Source organism: Ascaphus truei, chromosome 18 (assembly GCF_040206685.1).
Source record: "Ascaphus truei isolate aAscTru1 chromosome 18, aAscTru1.hap1, whole genome shotgun sequence".
In the NCBI taxonomy this organism is placed as follows: Eukaryota; Metazoa; Chordata; class Amphibia; order Anura; family Ascaphidae; genus Ascaphus; species Ascaphus truei.
The window spans coordinates 33,744,427-33,772,391 of NC_134500.1; the positions used below are offsets into that span (position 1 = coordinate 33,744,427).

Here is a 27,965-nt window from a genome sequence, read left to right on the forward strand (position 1 = left end):
CACCATTCAGCTGTTTATTATACGCCCTGATGAAGTAACCTAGTGTTACGAAACGCGTTGGACTGTGTTTCATGCTCAATTCCCAATACCATATGGTGTTTTATTTCTTTATTTGTACCCCTGTGGCAGCTGTTTCGCAATCTGACAGTCTGTGTGTCTTTATGTGAACCGAGCGGTGCCGTGCGCCATTGCTGCTGGAGCTGTGAGACCTGCACTGGTAGCGAAGCCAGTGACGTCATCAGCGGGCGCCCCCACGTGGCACAGCGATTCGCTATCGGCTAAACAGAGCGGAGTCACTGATCAAGGCTGCCTTACACCACTCTGAGACTCTGCATCTCCGTTGTCCCCTGTGTCAGCCAATTCCCGTTCTGTCAGCCTGTGTCTCCCTGCAAGCCGAGCGGTGCTACATGCTGTGATAGCCGTGAGCCCTGTACTGTTAGTGGAACCAGTGACGTCATCAGCAGGCATCCCCACGCGACACAGCGGCGTGCTGTTGGCATGATACAGCAACAAGACGGAGAGAGTGTGATCTATTGACCCAGAGGGCTCCCCTGCCACGCTTGATGACTGCGGGTCTGCTGTTATTCCCTTCACGTCGGGTGATGAGCGACGACTTCAGCTGTCTTGCTGTGTGGTAACCCCACTAACCCATTGTCTGATTTTATCAAATTTGATGTACGCAGAACTTATTTTTCCTTAGTAAAGCACTTTTTTATACTGTATTTCACTATGTGCGTTGTGCGCCCTGTTCTTGTCTTGTTTCTCTAGTTCTGGGGGTGTTGAGCCACCTCTTAAGAAAGGCTGCAGACGTATCATCAGTGTCCTATAAGGTTATTATATTGGTTTATTGCACAATATATTCACTATAGTGTATTTATACCTATTTATCAGTTAATAGCTGCGCATTTTTTTTCTTTTGACAGAGGGTACAGGTAGACACAGAAGGTACAGAGGGTACAGGTAGACACAGAAGGTACAGAGGGTTCCGGTAGACACAGAAGGTACAGAGGGTCCCGGTAGACACAGAAGGTACAGAGGGTTCCGGTAGACACAGAAGGTACAGAGGGTTCCGGTAGACACAGACGGTGCAGAGGGTAGAGGTAGACACAGAAGGTACAGGTAGACACAGATGGTACAGGTAGACACAGAAGGTACAAAGGGTACAGGTAGACACAGAAGGTACAAAGGGTACAGGTAGATACAGAAGGTACAGGTAGACACAGATGGTACAGGTAGACACAGAAGGTACAAAGGGTACAGGTAGACACAGAAGGTACAAAGGGTACAGGTAGACACAGAAGGTACAAAGGGTACAGGTAGATACAGAAGGTACAGGTAGACACAGATGGTACAGGTAGACACAGAAGGTACAAAGGGTACAGGTAGACACAGAAGGTACAGAGGGTACAGGTAGATACAGAAGGTACAGAGGGTACAGGTAGATACAGAAGGTACAGAGGGTTCCGGTAGACACAGAAGTTACAGAGGGTTCCGGTAGATACAGAAGTTACAGAGGGTTCCGGTAGACACAGAAGGTACAGAGGGTTCCGGTAGACACAGATGGTACAGAGGGTTCCGGTAGATACAGAAGGTACAGAGGGTTCCGGTAGATACAGAAGGTACAGAGGGTTCCGGTAGACACAGAAGGTACAGAGGGTTCCGGTAGACACAGAAGGTACAGAGGGTTCCGGTAGACACAGAAGGTACAGAGGGTTCCGGTAGATACAGAAGGTACAGAGGGTTCCGGTAGATACAGAAGGTACAGAGGGTTCCGGTAGACACAGAAGGTACAGAGGGTTCCGGTAGACACAGAAGGTACAGAGGGTTCCGGTAGACACAGACGGTGCAGAGGGTAGAGGTAGACACAGAAGGTACAGGTAGACACAGATGGTACAGGTAGACACAGAAGGTACAAAGGGTACAGGTAGACACAGAAGGTACAAAGGGTACAGGTATATACAGAAGGTACAGGTAGACACAGATGGTACAGGTCGACACAGAAGGTACAAAGGGTACAGGTAGACACAGAAGGTACACGGGGTTCCGGTAGATACAGAAGGTACATGTAGATACAGACGGTACAGAGGGTAGAGGTAGACACAGAAGGTACAGGTAGACACAGAAGGTACAGGTAGACACAGAAGGTACAGGTAGACACAGAAGGTACAGGTAGATACAGACGGTACAGAGGGTAGAGTTAGACACAGATGGTACAGGTAGACACAGAAGGTACAAAGGGTACAGGTAGACACAGAAGGTACAGAGGGTTCCGGTAGATACAAAAGGTACATGTAGATACAGACGGTACAGAGGGTAGAGGTAGACACAGAATGTACAGGTAGACACAGAAGGTACAGGTAGACACAGAAGGTACAGGTAGACACAGAAGGTACAGGTAGACACAGAAGGTACAGGTAGACACAGAAGGTACAGGTAGACACAGAAGGTACAGAGGGTACAGGTAGACACAGATGGTACAGGTAGACACAGAAGGTACAGGTAGACACAGAAGGTACCGAGGGTACAGGCGGACACAGGCTGCCTCACCTTCAGATGCTGCAGTAGTAGTTGTTTCTGCATATAAGCCAGTGGACACTCTGGGCATTTGAAGACATTCACTAGCAGGGTGTTTGTGTTCTGGTAGAAGTGTTGGTGCAGGAGTCGCTTCTTATTAAACACGGTCTCACAGGAGCACTTATAGATTATCCTAAAACAGAAACCAAACCCCAATATTACCCCACCTTCCAATAACACAGCCCCCACCCCCCAATAATACCCCACCTTCCAATAACACAGGCCCCACCCCCCAATAATACCCCACCTTCCAATAACACAACTCCCCTATATTACCCCACCTTCCAATAACACAGCCCCACCCCACAATAATACCCCACCTTCCAATAACACCCCCCCCAATATTACCCCACCTTCCAATAACACACCACCCCAATATTACCCCACCTTCAAATAACACAACACCCCAATATTACCCCAACCTTCCAATAACACAACCCCCCCCAATATTACCCCACCTTCCAATAACACAACCCCCCCAATATTACCCCACCTTCCAATAACACAACCCCCACCCTCCAATAATACCCCACCTTCCGATAACACAACACCCCTCCCTATATTACCCCACCTTCCAATAACACAACCCCCCCCAATATTACCCCACCTTCCAATAACACAGCCCCCCAATATCACCCCACCTTCCAATAACACAACCCCCCCAATATTACCCCACCTTCCAATAAAGCAAACCCCGAATATTACCCCACCTTCCATAACACCCCCCCCCCAATATTACCCCACCTTCCAATAACACCCCCAATATTACCCCACCTTCCAATAACACCCCAATATAACCCCGCCTTCCAATAACAACACCCCCCCAATATTACCCCACCTTCCAATAACAACCCCCCCAATATTACCCCACCTTCCAATAACAACCCCCCCAATATTACCCCACCTTCCAATAACAGACCCCCCCAATATTACCCCACCATCCATTAACACAACACCCCAATATTACCCCACCTTCCAATAACACACACACCCTCAATATTACCCCACCTTCCAATAACACAACCCCCCAATATTATCCCACCTTCCAATAACACAACAACCCCCCAATATTACCCCACCTTCCAATAACACCCCCAATATTACCCCACCTTCCAATAACACAACAACCCCCCAATATTACCCCACCTTCCAATAACACCCCCAATATTACCCCACCTTCCAATAACACAAACCCCCAATATTACCCCACCATCCAATAACACAAACCCTCAATATTACCCCACCTTCCAATAATACAACCCCCCAATATTACCCCACCTTCCAATAACACAACCCCCCAATATTACCCCACCTTCCAATAACACAACCCCCCAATATTACCCCACCTTCCGATAACACAACAACCCCCCAATATTACCCCACCTTCCGATAACACAACAACCCCCCAATATTACCCCACCTTCCAATAACACAAACCCTCAATATTACCCCACCTTCCAATAACACAACCCCCCAATAACACAACCCCCCAATATTACCCCACCTCCCAATAACACCCCAATATTACCCCACCTCCCAATAACACAACACCCCAATATTACCCCACCTTCCAATAACACAACACCCAAATATTACCCCACCTCCCAATAAAACACCCCAATATTACCCCACCTCCCAATAAAACACCCCAATATTACCCCACCTCCCAATAAAACACCCCAATATTACCCCACCTTCCAATAACACAACACCCCAATATTACCCCACCTTCCAATAACACAAACCCCCAATATTACCCCACCTTCCAATAACACAAACCCCCAATATTACCCCACCTTCCAATAACACAAACCCCCAATATTACCCCACCTTCCAATAACAAACCCCCAATATTACCCCACCTTCCAATAACACAACAACCCCCCAATATTACCCCACCTTCCAATGACACCCCCCCCAATATTACCCCACCTTCCAATAACACAAACCCCCAATATTACCCCACCTTCCAATAACAAACCCCCAATATTACCCCACCTTCCAATAACACAACACCCCACTATTACCCCACCTTCCATAACACCCCCCCAATATTACCCCACCTTCCAATCACACAACACCCCACTATTACCCCACCTTCCAATAGCACCCCACAATATTACCCCACCTTCCAATAAACACAACACCCCCCCCAATATTACCCCAACTTCCAATAACACAACACCCCAATATTACCCCACCTTCCAATAACATAAACCCCCAATATTACCCCACCTTCCAATAACACCCCCCCCCCAATATTACCCCACCTTCCTATAACATAAACCCCCAATATTACCCCACCTTCCAATAACACCCCCCCAATATTACCCCACCTTCCAATAACACCCCCCCAATATTACCCCACCTTCCAATAACACCCCCCCCAATATTACACCACCTTCCAATAACACCCCCCCAATATTACCTCACCTTCCAATAACACCCCCCCCCCAATATTACACCACCTTCCAATAACACCCCCCCAATATTACCCCACCTTCCAATAACACCCCCCCCAATATTACACCACCTTCCAATAACACCCCCCCAATATTACCTCACCTTCCAATAACACCTCAATATTATCTCACCTTCCAATCACAAACCCCCAATATTACCCCACCTTCCAATAACACAACACCCCAATATTACCCCACCTTCCAATAACACAACACCCCAATATTACCCCACCTTCCAATAACACAACCCCCCCATATTACCCCACCTTCCAATAACAAACCCCCAATATTACCCCACCTTCCAATAACACAACACCCCAATATTACCCCACCTTCCAATAACAAACCCCCAATATTACCCCACCTCCCAATAACACAACACCCAAATATTACCCCACCTCCCAATAACAACACCCCTATATTACCCCACCTCCCAATAACAAGACCCCTATATTACCCCACCTCAGACCCCATTAGATCTCTGGCTCTCTTTCATACTTAGGATTTCGCCGGATTTCTATCCCAAGCATGTTTCAAGAAGCTCACTGTATTACCCCTACCACCTCTGTAGGGAGGCTATTCCATGAATCTACCACCCTTTCAGTGAAGTACTTGCTCCTCTCCCTCTTTCTACATTAAAAAACGTTTCCATATCACCCATTTCTTCTGCAAATCTCTGCTACGCAGGGATAGAACAAGATGGCAGACAGAATCAGATGAAGCTTCCATTCCAGTCTCACTGCCCTCACTTGGGAAGACGAGCAGGGGACAGTGGGAGAGGGGGTGTATAACTTACTGTGCGTTCTTGTGTGCGGCGCTTGGGTGCTGTGCGGTGATGTGGGCGGCCGTGCTCTCCGTGCTCTTGAAGGCCATGGGGCAGAAGGAACACTTGTGGAAGACCTCGCAGTGCTTGTCCTGAATGTGAACCTTCAGCATTCCCAGCGACATGAAAACCACCCCGCAGTGAATGCACCTGTTGAGATGTTCCAAGTCAGGGGCCAATCAGAATGCTTTGCTCTGCACAGACCGTGATACCCTGCACTGCAGGACGGGATGTTTCAGAAAGGGAGCATTCTGATTGGATTCGGCTCTTGTCATGGATACAGTTACCCTGGCTCCTTGGAATGTTCCATTAAGCACAAAGCTATGGGGTGGGTCAGTTTATGATATTTAGCCAAACAAATTTGTGTGTGTATATATTTTGCGCACACACACACCATACATATAAATATATACACACAAATTTGTACCATACATTTATATCAAATACGTGTGTGTGTGTTAGGGTTAGGGTTACACACACACACGTAAAAGGAAGGGATCACAGTGTAGTGTAGGACCTGCATTATTGGTTATAGCTTGACGTTTGGTATGCAGGCTTATGACGCTTTGGCCAAAGGGTTTAACTAAATAACCAAGTAATTATTATTATTATTGAAGTATTTAAACTTTATACTTATTAAACATACTGGACACCTAACAAGCTCCTATTGAACCCCCAAAATGACCACAACATATATATAAGCATATGAGTGTCACAGAGGAGTGCTACTGAGCATGGCAATATATATTTTTAAAACCAGAGACAAAACATAAAACACAGACAAAGCTCAGTTTTTAGCACATCCAGTGAGACTCATACACGGTACAGTGCCTAAATATATATGTATAAATATCTAATAAGTAAAATGGTCTTTTAGTTTGACATTTTTGGCCAAAATTGTTGTAAGCCCCTGAGCCAACGCCAAGGCAGACCACATATCAGGGGTCCCTAACGCTAATATAAATTCTATTATTATACTTATTACCATATATGTTTTGTCAATTGGATGAATCATTGGGCACCCGTCTTTTGTTGTATACATTTGCCACGCTCAGTAGCACTCTTTTTGAAATATATATTCATTATGTGGTGGGTGTAGGAGTTTGAGACACACACACACACACACACACACACACACACACACACACACACACACACACACACACACCTATATAGAGATATCTACCTATCCAGAGATATCTATCTAGATAGAGATAGATAGACACACACACAGGCACAACACAACGCCGCAGCACAGAGAGTTTCCCACCTGAACGCCACCTTGCGGGTGTAATGCAGGCAGTTCTCCTTAACGTGAGTCTGGAAATAGGCGGATCTACAGAGCACCCCACACTCCGGGCAGCAGTACGGAGACTTGTGTGTGTGGATGCGCTGGTGAGCTCCGTAACTGCACTTGTTCGGAAGCATCATCTGACACACTTGGCAGGTCTGCAGAGACAGGGGGGCAGGAGGGAGAGCGAGCGAGAAAGGGGGGCAGGAGGGAGAGCGAGCGAGAAAGGGGGGCAGGAGGGAGAGTGAGCGAGAAAGGGGGGCAGGAGGGAGAGCGAGCGAGAGAGGGGGGCAGGAGGGAGAGCGAGCGAGACAGGGGGGCAGGAGGGAGAGCGAGCGAGAGAGGGGGGCAGGAGGGAGAGCGAGCGAGAGAGGGGGGCAGGAGGGAGAGCGAGCGAGAGAGGAGGGCAGGAGGGAGAGCGAGCGAGGAGAGTGGGAGAGCAAGCGCGAGGAGGGCGGGAGGGAGAGCGAGCGAGAGAGGATGGCAGGAGGGAGAGCGAGCGAGCAAGGAGAGTGGGAGAGCGAGCGCGAGGAGGGCGGGAGGGAGAGCGAGCGCGAGAGGGGGGCGGGAGGGAGAGCGAGCGAGAGAGGGGCAGGAGGGAGAGCGAGCGAGAGAGGGGGGCAGGAGGGAGAGCGAGCGAGAGAGTGGGGCAGGAGGGAGAGCGAGCGAGAGAGTGGGGCAGGAGGGAGAGCGAGCGAGAGAGGGGGGCAGGAGGGAGAGCAAGCGAGAGAGGGGGGCAGGAGGGAGAGCAAGCGAGAGAGGAGGGCAGGAGGGAGAGCGAGCGAGAGGAGGGCGGGAGAGCGAGCGAGCGAGGGAGAGCGAGCGAGAGGAGGGCAGGAGTTAGAGCGAGCGAGCGAGGAGGGCGAGAGGGAGAGCGAGCGAGGAGGGCGGGAGGGAGAGAGAGAGAGAACATGGTTAAGATGTCAGTCCATCCTAGGAGAAAAGTGTACTAATGGCAGTGACATGGTTAAGGGGTCAGTACGTCACATGGGCCAATAGGAAGCCGCACCGTGATGTCACTTCTTCCTATTGGCCCGACGGCCCGGGAAATATCTCAAGAGCGGCCATATAGTAAACCCTGGTAGCCAAGGAGCGCAGCTACTGGCACTTAACTTACAGGTATCTCCGGAAGCAGGGGGTCACGGGAGCTGAAATTGACGGGGTTCAGATCCGGAGACCCCTTGCTTCAACCCAATAGAACCAAATAAAACCTGACCTGTTGGGGAGTCTCGAGGGGCCAGAGGCTGTTTGAAGTCCATATACATTTTCTCTCTCCGGAATAACACACAGATTAACACTTTCACCCTCGGGGGAGGATTAGAGGTTGATCCCCTTCTTGCCCCTCTGCTAACAAAAGGGTCAATAATCAGCGAGCCGGGAAAGGAAGCAAGAGCGGTGGAAACAGACGCCCTATAGTGAAGGAATCCTACACCTCTAACCACTACACCGGGCGTCAGCATGTTCTCCCTGAAGCCCTGCATTGACACATGGAACCGCACTCACCAGCCCGTCTTTTTCCTCGGCCACCCTCTGGTAATGTCCGGCCAGACACGTGTAGTCTTCCACCTGCTTGGTACACTCCAGACACTTGAACCCGTGGCGTATCAGTCCGTACGGGTCGGCGTAGAGAGGCATGGCCGGCCCCGACGGCACTGCCAGGGGTACCGTCGGGGCTATCGTCCGTTGGATGGCAGCCCGTTGGGCGGAGGCTGAGGGTTGAAGGGCAACTGCGCCCGATGGGGCTAGAAGGGGAAGAGATGCGAGCATCTGCTCAGAGGAAATGGGTTTCAGCATGAGCTGGGAGCACTGCATGATCAGCCCTTTGCTCTTGTGTTCCCTGGCGTGGCTCAGCAGGCTGCACTTGTTGTAAAACTGCACCATCTTGGAGCACTGGGTGCAATTCACCTCAATGTGGATGCTCCGCCTGCCGTGGTGCTGAGCAAGGCTCCTCTCCAAGGCAAACGAGTCTCCGCACTCCAGGCATGTGTAACCAGAAGCTGGCAGGTGGATGTTACACTCGGGAGGAGGGCTCAGGTTGGGGGTGTACGTTGGGACGGGGTTGGTGCTGTATAGAAGTTTATTAAAGGCCTCCACAATGACGGGTGCGGCTATCTTGACTTGGTGGACCAGTGGAACCCTCAGTGCAGCTGGGGATTTGGTGGCCACAGATGTTGTGACGCTGTTGGGGACCAGGTTGAGGTTGGCTAGGTGGACGGCTTTGGGGAGGAGCGTGGTTGGGGTGGATGCTGCCTTGGTGGATGCCGGTGGGTTTTTCTTCTGTGAGGAGTTCGAGGTCTTCGGTGAGCCACTGACAGGGTTCTGAAGACTTGAAGCCGACACTCCTTTCTTCTTGTCGCCTTTGGCATTGGCTACTTGTGGACTGGCAGCCCTGGGTGCCTGGCTGCCGGCAGGCACTGTAGTCCTTCCAGAATTCCTTGCCTTTTCCGGCACAACCACAACATCCAGCGGTTTGACGTCTTCACCAGCCGAGTTTTCGGACAAGAGCTCCTCAGGAGACTTCAGCATGTCGTCCGTTTCAACCTCCGGCAATATTCTGGTCACTGTTCTCTTGATCTCTCCGGACAACGTCTTGATTGTCTTTATCCTCACTTTTGGGATGGCGGGTGAGGAGCCAGCACAGACCGAGGGAGAACCTTTGCTACTGGTGTCACTGCAGACGCTCATGGGACTGTCCGGAGGTTTGATGATCTTCTTCACAACCTCCAGTGGACTCCTAGGACTCTTCGGAGACTTGGGCATCTTGGGACTCCCTTTAATACTCTCTTTCAACTGGCCTGCTGCTTCTTTAGTGACACTCAAGGGCTCTTCCTTGGTGACCACTGCAACCTTCTTGGCCTGCAGGGCCACCAGAGCTGCCACGCAGGAAGACAGCTTAGAGTTTGCTGGTTTGCTACGCTGGCACGGCTCCACTGCTGATAAACACTCTGAAAACTCTTTCTCCTCTTTGACGTGGATGTCCTGCCCGTCTTCAAACGGCGGAGAGACTCCAAGAAAGTTACTGTCCTTCTCAGCATCTCTGCTAGGCTCCGTGGACCTCTCCTCCTCCTCCCTGTCCGCCTCCTTGCAGTCCGCCTTCTGGTCCTTTTTACAGTACTGGTCGAACATGCTGAGTTCAGTCTCCGTTGGCTTCCTCAGAGAATCCACCACACAGCCCTCGGCAGGAACGTACATGGAGGGTGGTGGGAAGTAAAGATTCTCGGCAGCCTTCTGCTTACTCAGAACGCGGTCCTCATTCGCAGAATCTTCTGGCTCTGGGCTTGAAATTGGGCTAAACTGGCTGAAGGTCGGTAAGGGCTCGGACTTGTGCTGCTCGAGTTTCTCGGCGTAGCCTCTCGAGCTGTCACCGTTGATAAAACCCGGCTCAAACTTCCCATAGCTGTGTCCCATGACGTGGGACTCAGATCCCATCTCCGGCCCGCGGAACCCGTTCTGGAGCAGCGCCGGCCCCATGTGGTTCCCCTCTTTCTCTGCCCCCTCGAAGGACTCCTGCCGGCTGGTGTTCTTCACGATGACGCTGACCGCCGGCACGTCGGGAGTCGGCGCTGAGTGAGCCAGGGACAGGTTCTCGTCCATGCACAAGCCCGCCGGTTTCAGGTGGTTCTCTGGCTCGTCGCTTGTAGATTGGATCGCTTCCTTGGAATCGAGGCTGGTGGCATCGGGGATGTCAAAAGCAGCCAGGAGGTCGTCAAAATCGGGAGTCTTCATGTCTCCCATGACTGGAAGTGGAACGAAATCTGTAACAAGAGGGGAAAACTAATCATTATGTTAAGGCTTATCGATCCCGGCTAGGGCCAAACTGACCCCACGGCAGTGACATGTTGTAGGGAGTTAACCCTTTCCCTGCAAGAGGGGCCCCAAGACACCTGGAAGTATTTTTATATCCGTTCTGTGTAAAAGCTGGGACGCTGAGACCTGGGGGGGGGGGGAGATCTCTGTGTGCTGAGACCTGGGAGGGGGGTATATCTCTGTGTGCTGAGACCCGGGAGGTGGAGGATATCTTTGTGTGCTGAGACCTGGGAGGGGGGATATCGGTGTGCTGAGACCCGGGAGGGGGGGATATCTCTGTGTGCTGAGACCCGGGAGGGGGGGATATCTCTGTGTGCTGAGACCCGGGAGGGGGGGATATCTCTGTGTGCTATATCTGTGTGCTGAGACCTGGGAGGAGGGGGGATATCTCTGTGTGCTATATCTGTGTGCTGAGACTCGGGAGGGGGGTATATCTCTGTGTGCTGAGACCCGGGAGGGGGGTATATCTCTGTGTGCTGAGACCCGGGAGGGGGAGGATATCTCTGTGTGCTGAGACCCGGGAGGTGGGGGGGATATCTCTGTGCTGAGACCCGGGAGGGGGATATCTCTGTGTGCTGAGACCCGGGAGGTTATATGCGCAATTAAAAAGCATATAAAGTAGTGATACTGTGTGTGTACACATATAAAGTAGTGATACTGTGTGTGTACACATATAAAGTAGTGATGCTGTGTGTGTGTACACATATAAAGTAGTGATACTGTGTGTGTGTACATATAAAGTAGTGATGCTGTGTTTGTGTACACATATAAAGTAGTGATACTGTGTGTGTACACATATAAAGTAGTGATACTGTGTGTGTACACATATAAAGTAGTGATACTGTGTGTGTGCACATATAAAGTAGTGATACTGTGTGTGTGCACATATAAAGTAGTGATACTGTGTGTGTACATATAAAGTAGTGATACAGTGTGTGTACATATAAAGTAGTGATAATGTGTGTGTGTACACATATAAAGTAGTGATACTGTGTGTGTGTACACATATAAAGTAGTGATACTGTGTGTGTGTACACATATAAAGTAGTGATACTGTGTGTGTACATATAAAGTAGTGATCTGTGTGTGTGTACATATAAAGTAGTGATACTGTGTGTGTACACATATAAAGTAGTGATACTGTATGTGTACACATATAAAGTAGTGATACTGTGTGTGTGCACATATAAAGTAGTGATACTGTGTGTGTACACATATAAAGTAGCGATACTGTGTGTGTACATATAAAGTAGTGATAATGTGTGTGTACACATATAAAGTAGTGATACTGTGTGTGTACATATAAAGTAGTGATCTGTGTGTGTGTACACATATAAAGTAGTGATACTGTGTTTGTGTACACATATAAAGTAGTGATCTGTGTGTGTGTACATATAAAGTAGTGATACTGTGTGTGTACACATATAAAGTAGTGATACTGTGTTTGTGTACACATATAAAGTAGTTATACTGTGTGTGTACACATATAAAGTAGTGATCCTGTGTGTGCACACATAAAGTAGTGATACGGTGTGTGTACATATAAAGTAGTGATACTGTGTGTGTACACATATAAAGTAGCGATACTGTGTTTGTGTACACATATAAAGTAGTGATCTGTGTGTGTGTACATATAAAGTAGTGATACTGTGTGTGTACATATATAAATTAGTGATACTGTGTTTGTGTACACATATAAAGTAGTGATACTGTGTGTGTACACATATAAAGAAGTGATACTGTGTGTGTAAACATATAAAGTAGTGATACTGTGTGTGTGCACATATAAAGTAGTGATACTGTGTGTGTGTACACATAAAGTAGTGATACTGTGTGTGTGTACACATATAAAGTAGTGATACTGTGTGTGTACACATAAAGTAGTGATACAGTGTGTGTGTACACATATAAATTAGTGATACTGTGTGTGTGTACACAAATAAAGTAGTGATACTGTGTGTGTACATATAAAGTAGTGATACTGTGTGTGTACACAGAAAGTAGTGATACTGTGTGTGTGTGTACACATAAAGTAGTGATACTGTGTGTGTGTACATATAAAGTAGTGATACAGTGTGTGTACACATAAAGTAGTGATACTGTGTGAGTACACATAAAGTAGTGATACTGTGTGTGTACACATATAAAGTAGTGATACTGTGTGTGTGTACACATATAAAGTAGTGATACTGTGTTTGTACACATATAAAGTAGTGATACTGTGTGTGTACACATATAAAGTAGTGATACTGTGTGTGTGTACACAAAGTAGTGATACTGTGTGTGTGCACATATAAAGTAGTGATACAGTGTGTGTGTACACATATAAAGTTATGATACTGTGTGTGTACACATATAAAGTAGTGATGCTGTGTGTGTACACAGAAAGTTGTGATACTGTGTGTGTACACATATAAAGTAGTGACACTGTGTGTGTACACATATAAAGTAGTGATACTGTGTGTGTGTACATAGATGTGTTATATTATTATATCCCGTGTATTACTGCTGTGACGCGCTACGTACATAGATGTGTTATATTATTATATCCCGTGTATTACTGCTGTGACGCGCTACGTACATAGATGTGTTATATTATTATATCCCGCGTATTACTGCTGTGACGCGCTACGTACATAGATGTGTTATGTTATTATATCCCGTGTATTACTGCTGTGACGCGCTACGTACATAGATGTGTTATATTATTATATCCCGTGTATTACTGCTGTGACACGCTACGTACATAGATGTGTTATATTATTATATCCCGTGTATTACTGCTGCGACGGGCTACGTACATAGATGTGTTATATTATTATATCCCGTGTATTACTGCTGTGACACGCTACGTACATAGATGTGTTATATTATTATATCCCGTGTATTACTGCTGTGACGCGCTACGTACATAGATCTGTTATATTATTATATCCCGTGTATTACTGCTGTGACACGCTACGTACATAGATGTGTTATATTATTATATCCCGTGTATTACTGCTGCGACGGGCTACGTACATAGATGTGTTATGTTATTATATCCCGTGTATTACTGCTGTGACGCGCTACGTACATAGATCTGTTATATTATTATATCCCGTGTATTACTGCTGTGACGCGCTACGTACATAGATGTGTTACATTATCATATCCCGCGTATTACTGCTGTGACGCGCTACGTACATAGATGTGTTATATTATTATATCCTGTGTATTACTGCTGTGACGCGCTACGTACATAGATGTGTTATATTATTATATTCCGTGTATTACTGCTGTGACGCGCTACGTACATAGATGTGTTATATTATTATATTCCGTGTATTACTGCTGTGACGCGCTACGTACATAGACGTGTTATATTATTATATCCCGTGTATTACTGCTGTGACGCGCTACGTACATAGATGTGTTATATTATTATATCCCGTGTATTACTGCTGTGACGCGCTACGTACATAGATGTGTTATATTATTATATCCCGTGTATTACTCCTGTGACGCGCTATGTACATAGATGTGTTATACTATTATATCCCGCGTATTACTGCTGTGACGCGCTACGTACATAGATGTGTTATATTATTATATCCTGTGTATTACTGCTATGACGCGCTACGTACATAGATGTGTTATATTATTATATCCCGTGTATTACTGCTGTGACGCGCTACGTACATAGATGTGTTATATTATTATATCCTGTGTATTACTGCTGTGACGCGCTACGTACATAGATGTGTTATATTATATCCCGCGTATTACTGCTGTGACGCGCTATTTATATAGATGTGTTATATTATTATATCCCGCGTATTACTGCTGTGACGCGCTACGTACATAGATGTGTTATATTATTATATCCCGTGTATTACTGCTGTGACGCGCTACGTACATAGATGTGTTACATTATCATATCCCGCGTATTACTGCTGTGACGCGCTACGTACATAGATGTGTTATATTATTATATCCCGTGTATTACTGCTGTGACGCGCTACGTACATAGATGTGTTATATTATTATATCCCGTGTATTACTGCTGTGACGCGCTACGTACATAGGTGTGTTATATTATTATATCCCGCGTATTACTGCTGTGACGCGCTACGTACATAGATGTGTTATATTATTATATCCCGTGTATTACTGCTGTGACGCGCTACGTACATAGACGTGTTATGTTATTATATCCCGTGTATTACTGCTGTGACGCGCTACGTACATAGATGTGTTATATTATTATATCCCGTGTATTACTGCTGTGACGCGCTACGTACATAGATGTGTTATATTATTATATCCCGTGTATTACTGCTGTGACGCGCTACGTACATAGACGTGTTATGTTATTATATCCCGCGTATTACTGCTGTGACGCGCTACGTACATAGATGTGTTATATTATTATATCCCGTGTATTACTGCTGTGACGCGCTACGTACATAGACGTGTTATATTATTATATCCCGTGTATTACTGCTGTGACGCGCTATGTACATAGACGTGTTATGATATTATATCCCGCGTATTACTGCTGTGACGCGCTACGTACATAGATGTGTTATATTATATCCCGTGTATTACTGCTGTGACGCGCTACGTACATAGATGTGTTATATTATATCCCGTGTATTACTGCTGTGACGCGCTACGTACATAGATGTGTTATATTATATCCCGTGTATTACTGCTGTGACGCGCTACGTACATAGATGTGTTATATTATTATATCCCGTGTATTACTGCTGTGACGCGCTACGTACATAGATGTGTTATATTATTATATCCCGTGTATTACTGCTGTGACGCGCTACGTACATAGATGTGTTATGTTATTATATCCCGCGTATTACTGCTGTGACGCGCTACGTACATAGATGTGTTATATTATTATATCCCGTGTATTACTGCTGTGACGCGCTACGTAAATAGATGTGTTATATTATTATATCCCGTGTATTACTGCTGTGACGCGCTACGTACATACAGTAGATGTGTTATATTATTATATCCCGTGTATTACTGCTGTGACGCGCTAGGTACATAGATGTGTTATGTTATTATATCCCGTGTATTACTGCAGTGACGCGCTACGTACATAGATGTGTTATATTATTATATCCCGTGTATTACTGCTGTGACGCGCTACGTACATAGATGTGTTATATTATTATATCCCGTGTATTATTGCTGTGACGCGCTACGTACATAGATGTGTTATATTATTATATCCTGCGTATCACTGCTGTGACGCGCAACGTACATAGATGTGTTATGTTATTATATCCCGTGTATTACTGCAGTGACGCGCTACGTACATAGATGTGTTATATTAAATCCCGTGTATTACTGCTGTGACGCGCTACGTACATAGATGTGTTATGTTATTATATCCCGCGTATTACTGCTGTGACGCGCTACGTACATAGATGTGTTATGTTATTATATCCCGTGTATTACTGCTGTGACGCGCTACGTACAAAGATGTGTTATGTTATTATATCCCGTGTATTACTGCTGTGACGCGCTACGTACATAAATGTGTTATATTATTATATCCCGTGTATTACTGCTGTGACGCGCTACGTACATAGACATGTTATGTTATTATATCCCGTGTATTACTGCTGTGACGCGCTACGTACATAGACGTGTTATATTATTATATCCCGCGTATTACTGCTGTGACGCGCTATTTATATAGATGTGTTATATTATTATATCCCGTGTATTACTGCTGTGACGCGCTACGTACATAGATGTGTTATATTATTATATCCCGCGTATTACTGCTGTGACGCGCTACGTACATAGACGTGTTATATTATTATATCCCGCGTATTACTGCTGTGACGCGCTACGTACATAGATGTGTTACATTATCATATCCCGCGTATTACTGCTGCGACGCGCTACGTACATAGATGTGTTATATTATTATATTCCGTGTATTACTGCTGTGACGCGCTACGTACATAGACGTGTTATATTATTATATCCCGTGTATTACTGCTGTGACGCGCTACGTACATAGATGTGTTATATTATTATATCCCGTGTATTACTGATGTGACGCGCTACGTACATAGATGTGTTATATTATTATATCCCGTGTATTACTCCTGTGACGCGCTACGTACATAGATGTGTTATACTATTATATCCCGCGTATTACTGCTGTGACGCGCTACGTACATAGATGTGTTATATTATTATATCCTGTGTATTACTGCTATGACGCGCTACGTACATAGATGTGTTATATTATTATATCCCGTGTATTACTGCTGTGACGCGCTACGTACATAGATGTGTTATATTATTATATCCTGTGTATTACTGCTGTGACGCGCTACGTACATAGATGTGTTATATTATTATATCCCGTGTATTACTGCTGTGACGCGCTACGTACATAGATGTGTTATATTATTATATCCCGTGTATTACTGCTGTGACGCGCTACGTACATAGGTGTGATATATTATTATATCCCGCGTATTACTGCTGTGACGCGCTACGTACATAGATGTGTTATATTATTATATCCCGTGTATTACTGCTGTGACGCGCTACGTACATAGATGTGTTATATTATTATATCCCGTGTATTACTGATGTGACGCGCTACGTACATAGACGTGTTATGTTATTATATCCCGTGTATTACTGCTGTGATGCGCTACGTACATAGATGTGTTATATTATTATATCCCGTGTATTACTGCTGTGACGCGCTACGTACATAGATGTGTTATATTATATCCCATGTATTACTGCTGTGACGCGCTACGTACATAGATGTGTTATATTATATCCCGTGTATTACTGCTGTGACTCGCTACGTACATAAATGTGTTATATTATATCCCGTGTATTACTGCTGTGACGCGCTACGTACATAGATGTGTTATATTATTATATCCCGTGTATTACTGCTGTGACGCGCTACGTACATAGATGTGTTATGTTATTATATCCCGCGTATTACTGCTGTGACGCGCTACGTACATAGATGTGTTATATTATTATATCCCGTGTATTACTGCTGTGACGCGCTACGTACATACAGTAGAAGTGTTATATTATTATATCCCGTGTATTACTGCTGTGACGCGCTAGGTACATAGATGTGTTATGTTATTATATCCCGTGTATTACTGCTGTGACGCGCTACGTACATAGATGTGTTATATTATTATATCCCGTGTATTACTGCTGTGACGCGCTACGTACATAGATGTGTTATATTATTATATCCCGTGTATTATTGCTGTGACGCGCTACGTACATAGATGTGTTATATTATTATATCCCGTGTATTACTGCTGTGACGCGCTACGTACATAGATGTGTTATATTATTATATCCTGCGTATCACTGCTGTGACGCGCAACGTACATAGATGTGTTATGTTATTATATCCCGTGTATTACTGCAGTGACGCGCTACGTACATAGATGTGTTATATTAAATCCCGTGTATTACTGCTGTGACGCGCTACGTACATAGATGTGTTATATTAAATCCCGTGTATTACTGCTGTGACGCGCTACGTACATAGACGTGTTATGTTATTATATCCCGCGTATTACTGCTGTGACGCGCTACGTACATAGATGTGTTATGTTATTATATCCCGTGTATTACTGCTGTGACGCGCTACGTACAAAGATGTGTTATGTTATTATATCCCGTGTATTACTGCTGTGACGCGCTACGTACATAAATGTGTTATATTATTATATCCCGTGTATTACTGCTGTGACGCGCTACGTACATAGACATGTTATGTTATTATATCCCGTGTATTACTGCTGTGACGCGCTACGTACATAGACGTGTTATATTATTATATCCCGCGTATTACTGCTGTGACGCGCTATTTATATAGATGTGTTATATTATTATATCCCGTGTATTACTGCTGTGACGCGCTACGTACATAGATGTGTAATATTATTATATCCCGCGTATTACTGCTGTGACGCGCTACGTACATAGACGTGTTATATTATTATATCCCGCGTATTACTGCTGTGACGCGCTACGTACATAGATGTGTTACATTATCATATCCCGCGTATTACTGCTGCGACGCGCTACGTACATAGATGTGTTATATTATATCCCGCGTATTACTGCTATGACGCGCTACGTACATAGATGTGTTATATTATATCCCGTGTATTACTGCTGTGACGCGCTACGTACATAGATGTGTTATATTATTATATCCCGTGTATTACTGCTGTGACGCGCTACGTACATAGATGTGTTATATTATATCCCGTGTATTACTGCTGTGACGCGCTACGTACATAGATGTGTTATATTATTATATCCCGCGTATTACTGCTGTGACGCGCTACGTACATAGATGTGTTATATTATTATATCCCGCGTATTACTGCTGTGACGCGCTACGTACATAGATGTGTTATATTATTATATCCCGCGTATTACTGCTGTGACGCGCTACGTACATAGATGTGTTATATTATTATATCCCGTGTATTACTGCTGTGACGCGCTACGTACATAGATGTGTTATATTATTATATCCTGCGTATCACTGCTGTGACGCGCAACGTACATAGATGTGTTATGTTATTATATCCCGTGTATTACTGCAGTGACGCGCTACGTACATAGATGTGTTATATTAAATCCCGTGTATTACTGCTGTGACGCGCTACGTACATAGATGTGTTATATTAAATCCCGTGTATTACTGCTGTGACGCGCTACGTACATAGATGTGTTATGTTATTATATCCCGCGTATTACTGCTGTGACGTGCTACGTACATAGATGTGTTATGTTATTATATCCCGTGTATTACTGCTGTGACGCGCTACGTACATAAATGTGTTATATTATTATATCCCGTGTATTACTGCTGTGACGCGCTACGTACATAGACATGTTATGTTATTATATCCCGTGTATTACTGCTGTGACGCGCTACGTACATAGACGTGTTATATTATTATATCCCGCGTATTACTGCTGTGACGCGCTATTTATATAGATGTGTTATATTATTATATCCCGTGTATTACTGCTGTGACGCGCTACGTACATAGATGTGTTATATTATTATATCCCGCGTATTACTGCTGTGACGCGCTACGTACATAGACGTGTTATATTATTATATCCCGCGTATTACTGCTGTGACGCGCTACGTACATAGATGTGTTACATTATCATATCCCGCGTATTACTGCTGCGACGCGCTACGTACATAGATGTGTTATATTATATCCCGCGTATTACTGCTGTGACGCGCTACGTACATAGATGTGTTATATTATATCCCGTGTATTACTGCTGTGACGCGCTACGTACATAGATGTGTTATATTATTATATCCCGCGTATTACTGCTGTGACGCGCTACGTACATAGATGTGTTATATTATTATATCCCGTGTATTACTGATGTGACGCGCTACGTACATAGATGTGTTATATTATATCCCGTGTATTACTGCTGTGACGCGCTACGTACATAGATGTGTTATATTATTATATCCCGTGTATTACTGCTGTGACGCGCTACGTACATAGATGTGTTATATTATTATATCCCGTGTATAACTGCTGTGACGCGCTACGTACATAGATGTGTTATATTATTATATCCTGTGTATTACTGCTGTGACGCGCTACGTACATAGATGTGTTATATTATATCCCGTGTATTACTGCTGTGACGCGCTACGTACATAGATGTGTTATATTATTATATCCCGTGTATTACTGCTGTGACGCGCTACGTACATAGATGTGTTATATTATTATATCCCGCGTATTACTGCTGTGACGCGCTACGTACAAAGATGTGTTATATTATTATATCCCGTGTATTACTGCTGTGACGCGCTACGTACATAGATGTGTTATTTTATTATATCCCGTGTATTACTGCTGTGACGCGCTAGGTACATAGATGTGTTATGTTATTATATCCCGTGTATTACTGCTGTGACGCGCAACGTACATAGATGTGTTATGTTATTATATCCCGTGTATTACTGCTGTGACGTGCTACGTTCATAGATGTGTTATATTATTATATCCCGTGTATTACTGCTGTGACGCGCTACGTACATAGATGTGTTATATTATTATATCCCGTGTATTATTGCTGTGACGCGCTACGTACATAGATGTGTTATATTATTATATCCTGCGTATTACTGCTGTGACGCGCAACGTACATAGATGTGTTATGTTATTATATCCCGTGTATTACTGCAGTGACGCGCTACGTACATAGATGTGTTATATTAAATCCCGTGTATTACTGATGTGACGCGCTACGTACATAGATGTGTTATATTATATCCCGTGTATTACTGCTGTGACGCGCTACGTACATAGATGTGTTATGTTATTATATCCCGCGTATTACTGCTGTGACGCGCTACGTACATAGACGTGTTATATTATTATATCCCGCGTATTACTGCTGTGACGCGCTACGTACATAGATGTGTTACATTATCATATCCCGCGTATTACTGCTGCGACGCGCTACGTACATAGATGTGTTATATTATATCCCGCGTATTACTGCTGTGACGCGCTACGTACAGATGTGTTATATTATATCCCGTGTATTACTGCTGTGACGCGCTACGTACATAGATGTGTTATATTATTATATCCTGTGTATTACTGCTGTGACGCGCTACGTACATAGATGTGTTATATTATTATATCCCGCGTATTACTGCTGTGACGCGCTACGTACATAGATGTGTTATATTATTATATCCCGCGTATTACTGCTGTGACGCGCTACGTACATAGATGTGTTGTATTATTATATCCCGTGTATTACTGCTGTGACGCGCTACGTACATAGATGTGTTATATTATTATATCCCGCGTATTACTGCTGTGACGCGCTACGTACATAGACGTGTTATATTATATCCCGTGTATTACTGCTGTGACGCGCTACGTACATAGATGTGTTATATTATTATATCCCGCGTATTACTGCTGTGACGCGCTACGTACATAGACGTGTTATATTATGATATCCCGTGTATTACTGCTGTGACGCGCTACGTACATAGATGTGTTATATTATTATATCCCGTGTATTACTGCTGTGACGCGCTACGTACATAGATGTGTTATATTATTATATCCTGTGTATTACTGCTGTGACGCGCTACGTACATAGATGTGTTATATTATTATATCCCGCGTATTACTGCTGTGACGCGCTACGTACATAGATGTGTTATATTATTATATCCTGTGTATTACTGCTGTGACGCGCTACGTACATAGATGTGTTATATTATTATATCCCGTGTATTACTGCTGTGACGCGCTACGTACATAGATGTGTTATATTATTATATCCCGTGTATTACTGCTGTGACGCGCTACGTACATAGATGTGTTATATTATTATATCCCGTGTATTACTGCTGTGACGCGCTACGTACATAGATGTGTTATATTATTATATCCCGTGTATAACTGCTGTGACGCGCTACGTACATAGATGTGTTATATTATTATATCCTGTGTATTACTGCTGTGACGCGCTACGTACATAGATGTGTTATATTATATCCCGTGTATTACTGCTGTGACGCGCTACGTACATAGATGTGTTATATTAAATCCCGTGTATTACTGCTGTGACGCGCTACGTACATAGATGTGTTATGTTATTATATCCCGCGTATTACTGCTGTGACGCGCTACGTACATAGATGTGTTATGTTATTATATCCCGCGTATTACTGCTGTGACGCGCTACGTACATAGATGTGTTATGTTATTATATCCCGTGTATTACTGCTGTGACGCGCTACGTACATAAATGTGTTATATTATTATATCCCGCGTATTACTGCTGTGACGCGCTACGTACATAGACGTGTTATATTATTATATCCCGCGTATTACTGCTGTGACGCGCTACGTACATAGATGTGTTACATTATCATATCCCGCGTATTACTGCTGCGACGCGCTACGTACATAGATGTGTTATATTATATCCCGCGTATTACTGCTGTGACGCGCTACGTACATAGATGTGTTATATTATATCCCGTGTATTACTGCTGTGACGCGCTACGTACATAGATGTGTTATATTATTATATCCCGTGTATTACTGCTGTGACGCGCTTCGTACATAGATGTGTTATATTATATCCCGTGTATTACTGCTGTGACGCGCTACGTACATAGATGTGTTATATTATTATATCCCGCGTATTACTGCTGTGACGCGCTACGTACATAGATGTGTTATATTATTATATCCCGTGTATTACTGATGTGACGCGCTACGTACATAGATGTGTTATATTATATCCCGTGTATTACTGCTGTGACGCGCTACGTACATAGATGTGTTATATTATTATATCCCGTGTATTACTGCTGTGACGCGCTACGTACATAGATGTGTTATATTATTATATCCCGCGTATTACTGCTGTGACGCGCTACGTACAAAGATGTGTTATATTATTATATCCCGTGTATTACTGCTGTGACGCGCTACGTACATAGATGTGTTATTTTATTATATCCCATGTATTACTGCTGTGACGCGCTAGGTACATAGATGTGTTATGTTATTATATCCCGTGTATTACTGCTGTGACGCGCAACATACATAGATGTGTTATGTTATTATATCCCGTGTATTACTGCTGTGACGTGCTACGTTCATAGATGTGTTATATTATTATATCCCGTGTATTACTGCTGTGACGCGCTACGTACATAGATGTGTTATATTATTATATCCCGTGTATTATTGCTGTGACGCGCTACGTACATAGATGTGTTATATTATTATATCCTGCGTATTACTGCTGTGACGCGCAACGTACATAGATGTGTTATGTTATTATATCCCGTGTATTACTGCAGTGACGCGCTACGTACATAGATGTGTTATATTAAATCCCGTGTATTACTGATGTGACGCGCTACGTACATAGATGTGTTATATTATATCCCGTGTATTACTGCTGTGACGCGCTACGTACATAGATGTGTTATGTTATTATATCCCGCGTATTACTGCTGTGACGCGCTACGTACATAGATGTGTTATGTTATTATATGCCGTGTATTACTGCTGTGACGCGCTACGTACATAGATGTGTTGTGTTATTATATCCCGTGTATTACTGCTGTGACGCGCTACGTACATAAATGTGTTATATTATTATATCCCGTGTATTACTGCTGTGACGCGCTACGTACATAGACATGTTATGTTATTATATCCCGTGTATTACTGCTGTGACGCGCTATTTATATAGATGTGTTATATTATTATATCCCGTGTATTACTGCTGTGACGCGCTACGTACATAGATGTGTTATATTATTATATCCCGCGTATTACTGCTGTGACGCGCTACGTACATAGACGTGTTATATTATTATATCCCGCGTATTACTGCTGTGACGCGCTACGTACATAGATGTGTTACATTATCATATCCCGCGTATTACTGCTGCGACGCGCTACGTACATAGATGTGTTATATTATATCCCGCGTATTACTGCTGTGACGCGCTACGTACATAGATGTGTTATATTATATCCCGTGTATTACTGCTGTGACACGCTACGTACATAGATGTGTTATATTATTATATCCCGTGTATTACTGCTGTGACGCGCTACGTACATAGATGTGTTATATTATTATATCCCGCGTATTACTGCTGTGACGCGCTACGTACATAGATGTGTTATATTATTATATCCCGCGTATTACTGCTGTGACGCGCTACGTACATAGATGTGTTGTATTATTATATCCCGTGTATTACTGCTGTGACGCGCTACGTACATAGATGTGTTATAATATTATATCCCGTGTATTACTGCTGTGACGCGCTACGTACATAGATGTGTTATATTATATCCCGTGTATTACTGCTGTGACGCGCTACGTACATAGATGTGTTATATTATTATATCCCGCGTATTACTGCTGTGACGCGCTACGTACATAGACGTGTTATATTATGATATCCCGTGTATTACTGCTGTGACGCGCTACGTACATAGATGTGTTATATTATTATATCCCGTGTATTACTGCTGTGACGCGCTACGTACATAGATGTGTTATATAATTATATCCTGTGTATTACTGCTGTGACGCGCTACGTACATAGATGTGTTATATTATTATATCCCGCGTATAACTGCTGTGACGCGCTACGTACATAGATGTGTTATATTATTATATCCTGTGTATTACTGCTGTGACGCGCTACGTACATAGATGTGTTATATTATTATATCCCGTGTATTACTGCTGTGACGCGCTACGTACATAGATGTGTTATATTATTATATCCCGTGTATTACTGCTGTGACGCGCTACGTACATAGATGTGTTATATTATTATATCCCGTGTATTACTGCTGTGACGCGCTACGTACATAGATGTGTTATATTATTATATCCCGTGTATAACTGCTGTGACGCGCTACGTACATAGATGTGTTATATTATTATATCCTGTGTATTACTGCTGTGACGCGCTACGTACATAGATGTGTTATATTATTATATCCCGTGTATTACTGCTGTGACGCGCTACGTACATAGATGTGTTATATTATTATATCCCGTGTATTACTGCTGTGACGCGCTACGTACATAGATGTGTTATATTATTATATCCCGTGTATTACTGCTGTGACGCGCTACGTACATAGATGTGTTAGATTATTATATCCCGCGTATTACTGCTGTGACGCGCTACATACATAGATGTGTTATATTATTATATCCCGTGTATTACTGCTGTGACGCGCTACGTACATAGACGTGTTATGTTATTATATCCCGTGTATTACTGCTGTGACGCGCTACGTACATAGATGTGTTATATTATTATATCCCGTGTATTACTGCTGTGACGCGCTACGTACATAGATGTGTTATATTATATCCCGTGTATTACTGCTGTGACGCGCTACGTACATAGACGTGTTATATTATTATATCCCGTGTATTACTGCTGTGACGCGCTACGTACATAGACGTGTTATGTTATTATATCCCGCGTATTACTGCTGTGACGCGCTACGTACATAGATGTGTTATATTATATCCCGTGTATTACTGCTGTGACGCGCTACGTACATAGATGTGATATATTATATCCCGTGTATTACTGCTGTGACGCGCTACGTACATAGATGTGTTATATTATATCCCGTGTATTACTGCTGTGACGCGCTACGTACATAGATGTGTTATGTTATTATATCCCGCGTATTACTGCTGTGACGCGCTACGTACATAGATGTGTTATATTATTATATCCCGTGTATTACTGCTGTGACGCGCTACGTAAATAGATGTGTTATATTATTATATCCCGTGTATTACTGCTGTGACGCGTTACGGAAATACAGTAAATGTGTTATATTATTATATCCCGTGTATTACTGCTGTGACGCGCTACGTACATAGATGTGTTATATTATTATATCCCGTGTATTACTGCTGTGACGCGCTACGTACATAGATGTGTTACATTATCATATCCCGCGTATTACTGCTGTGACGCGCTACGTACATAGATGTGTTATATTATTATATCCTGTGTATTACTGCTGTGACGCGCTACGTACATAGATGTGTTATGTTATTATATCCCGCGTATTACTGCTGTGACGCGCTACGTACATAGATGTGTTATATTATTATATCCCGTGTATTACTGCTGTGACGCGCTACGTAAATAGATGTGTTATATTATTATATCCCGTGTATTACTGCTGTGACGCGTTACGGAAATACAGTAAATGTGTTATATTATTATATCCCGTGTATTACTGCTGTGACGCGCTACGTACATAGATGTGTTATATTATTATATCCCGTGTATTACTGCTGTGACGCGCTACGTACATAGATGTGTTACATTATCATATCCCGCGTATTACTGCTGTGACGCGCTACGTACATAGATGTGTTATATTATTATATCCTGTGTATTACTGCTGTGACGCGCTACGTACATAGATGTGTTATATTATTATATCCCGTGTATTACTGCTGTGACGCGCTAGGTACATAGATGTGTTATGTTATTATATCCCGTGTATTACTGCTGTGACGCGCAACGTACATAGATGTGTTATGTTATTATATCCCGTGTATTACTGCTGTGACGCGCTACGTACATAGATGTGTTATATTATTATATCCCGTGTATTACTGCTGTGACGCGCTACGTACATAGATGTGTTATATTATTATATCCCGTGTATTATTGCTGTGACGCGCTACGTACATAGATGTGTTATATTATTATATCCTGCGTATTACTGCTGTGACGCGCAACGTACATAGATGTGTTATGTTATTATATCCCGTGTATTACTGCAGTGACGCGCTATGTACATAGATGTGTTATATTAAATCCCGTGTATTACTGCTGTGACGCGCTACGTACATAGATGTGTTATGTTATTATATCCCGTGTATTACTGCTGTGACGCGCTACGTACATAGATGTGTTATGTTATTATATCCCGCGTATTACTGCTGTGACGCGCTACGTACATAGATGTGTTATGTTATTATATCCCGTGTATTACTGCTGTGACGCACTACGTACATAAATGTGTTATATTATTATATCCCGTGTATTACTGCTGTGACGCGCTACGTACATAGACATGTTATGTTATTATATCCCGTGTATTACTGCTGTGACGCGCTATTTATATAGATGTGTTATATTATTATATCCCGTGTATTACTGCTGTGACGCGCTACGTACATAGATGTGTTATATTATTATATCCCGCGTATTACTGCTGTGACGCGCTACGTACATAGACGTGTTATATTATTATATCCCGCGTATTACTGCTGTGACGCGCTACGTACATAGATGTGTTACATTATCATATCCCGCGTATTACTGCTGCGACGCGCTACGTACATAGATGTG

The 27,965-nt window shown here is 43.8% G+C and overlaps 1 protein-coding gene across 1 annotated transcript in view; it reads right to left on the minus strand.

The window, feature by feature from the left end:
• Positions 1–27,965, minus strand: part of ZNF592 (zinc finger protein 592) — a 98,178-nt gene that overhangs the window by 13,688 nt on the left and 56,525 nt on the right. Inside the window, 4 exon segments of the mRNA XM_075576077.1 lie at positions 2,548–2,707; positions 5,833–6,009; positions 7,130–7,308; positions 8,654–10,905. Of these exon segments, the coding sequence (XP_075432192.1) occupies positions 2,548–2,707; positions 5,833–6,009; positions 7,130–7,308; positions 8,654–10,885 (2,748 nt within the window). The 5' untranslated portion in view covers positions 10,886–10,905.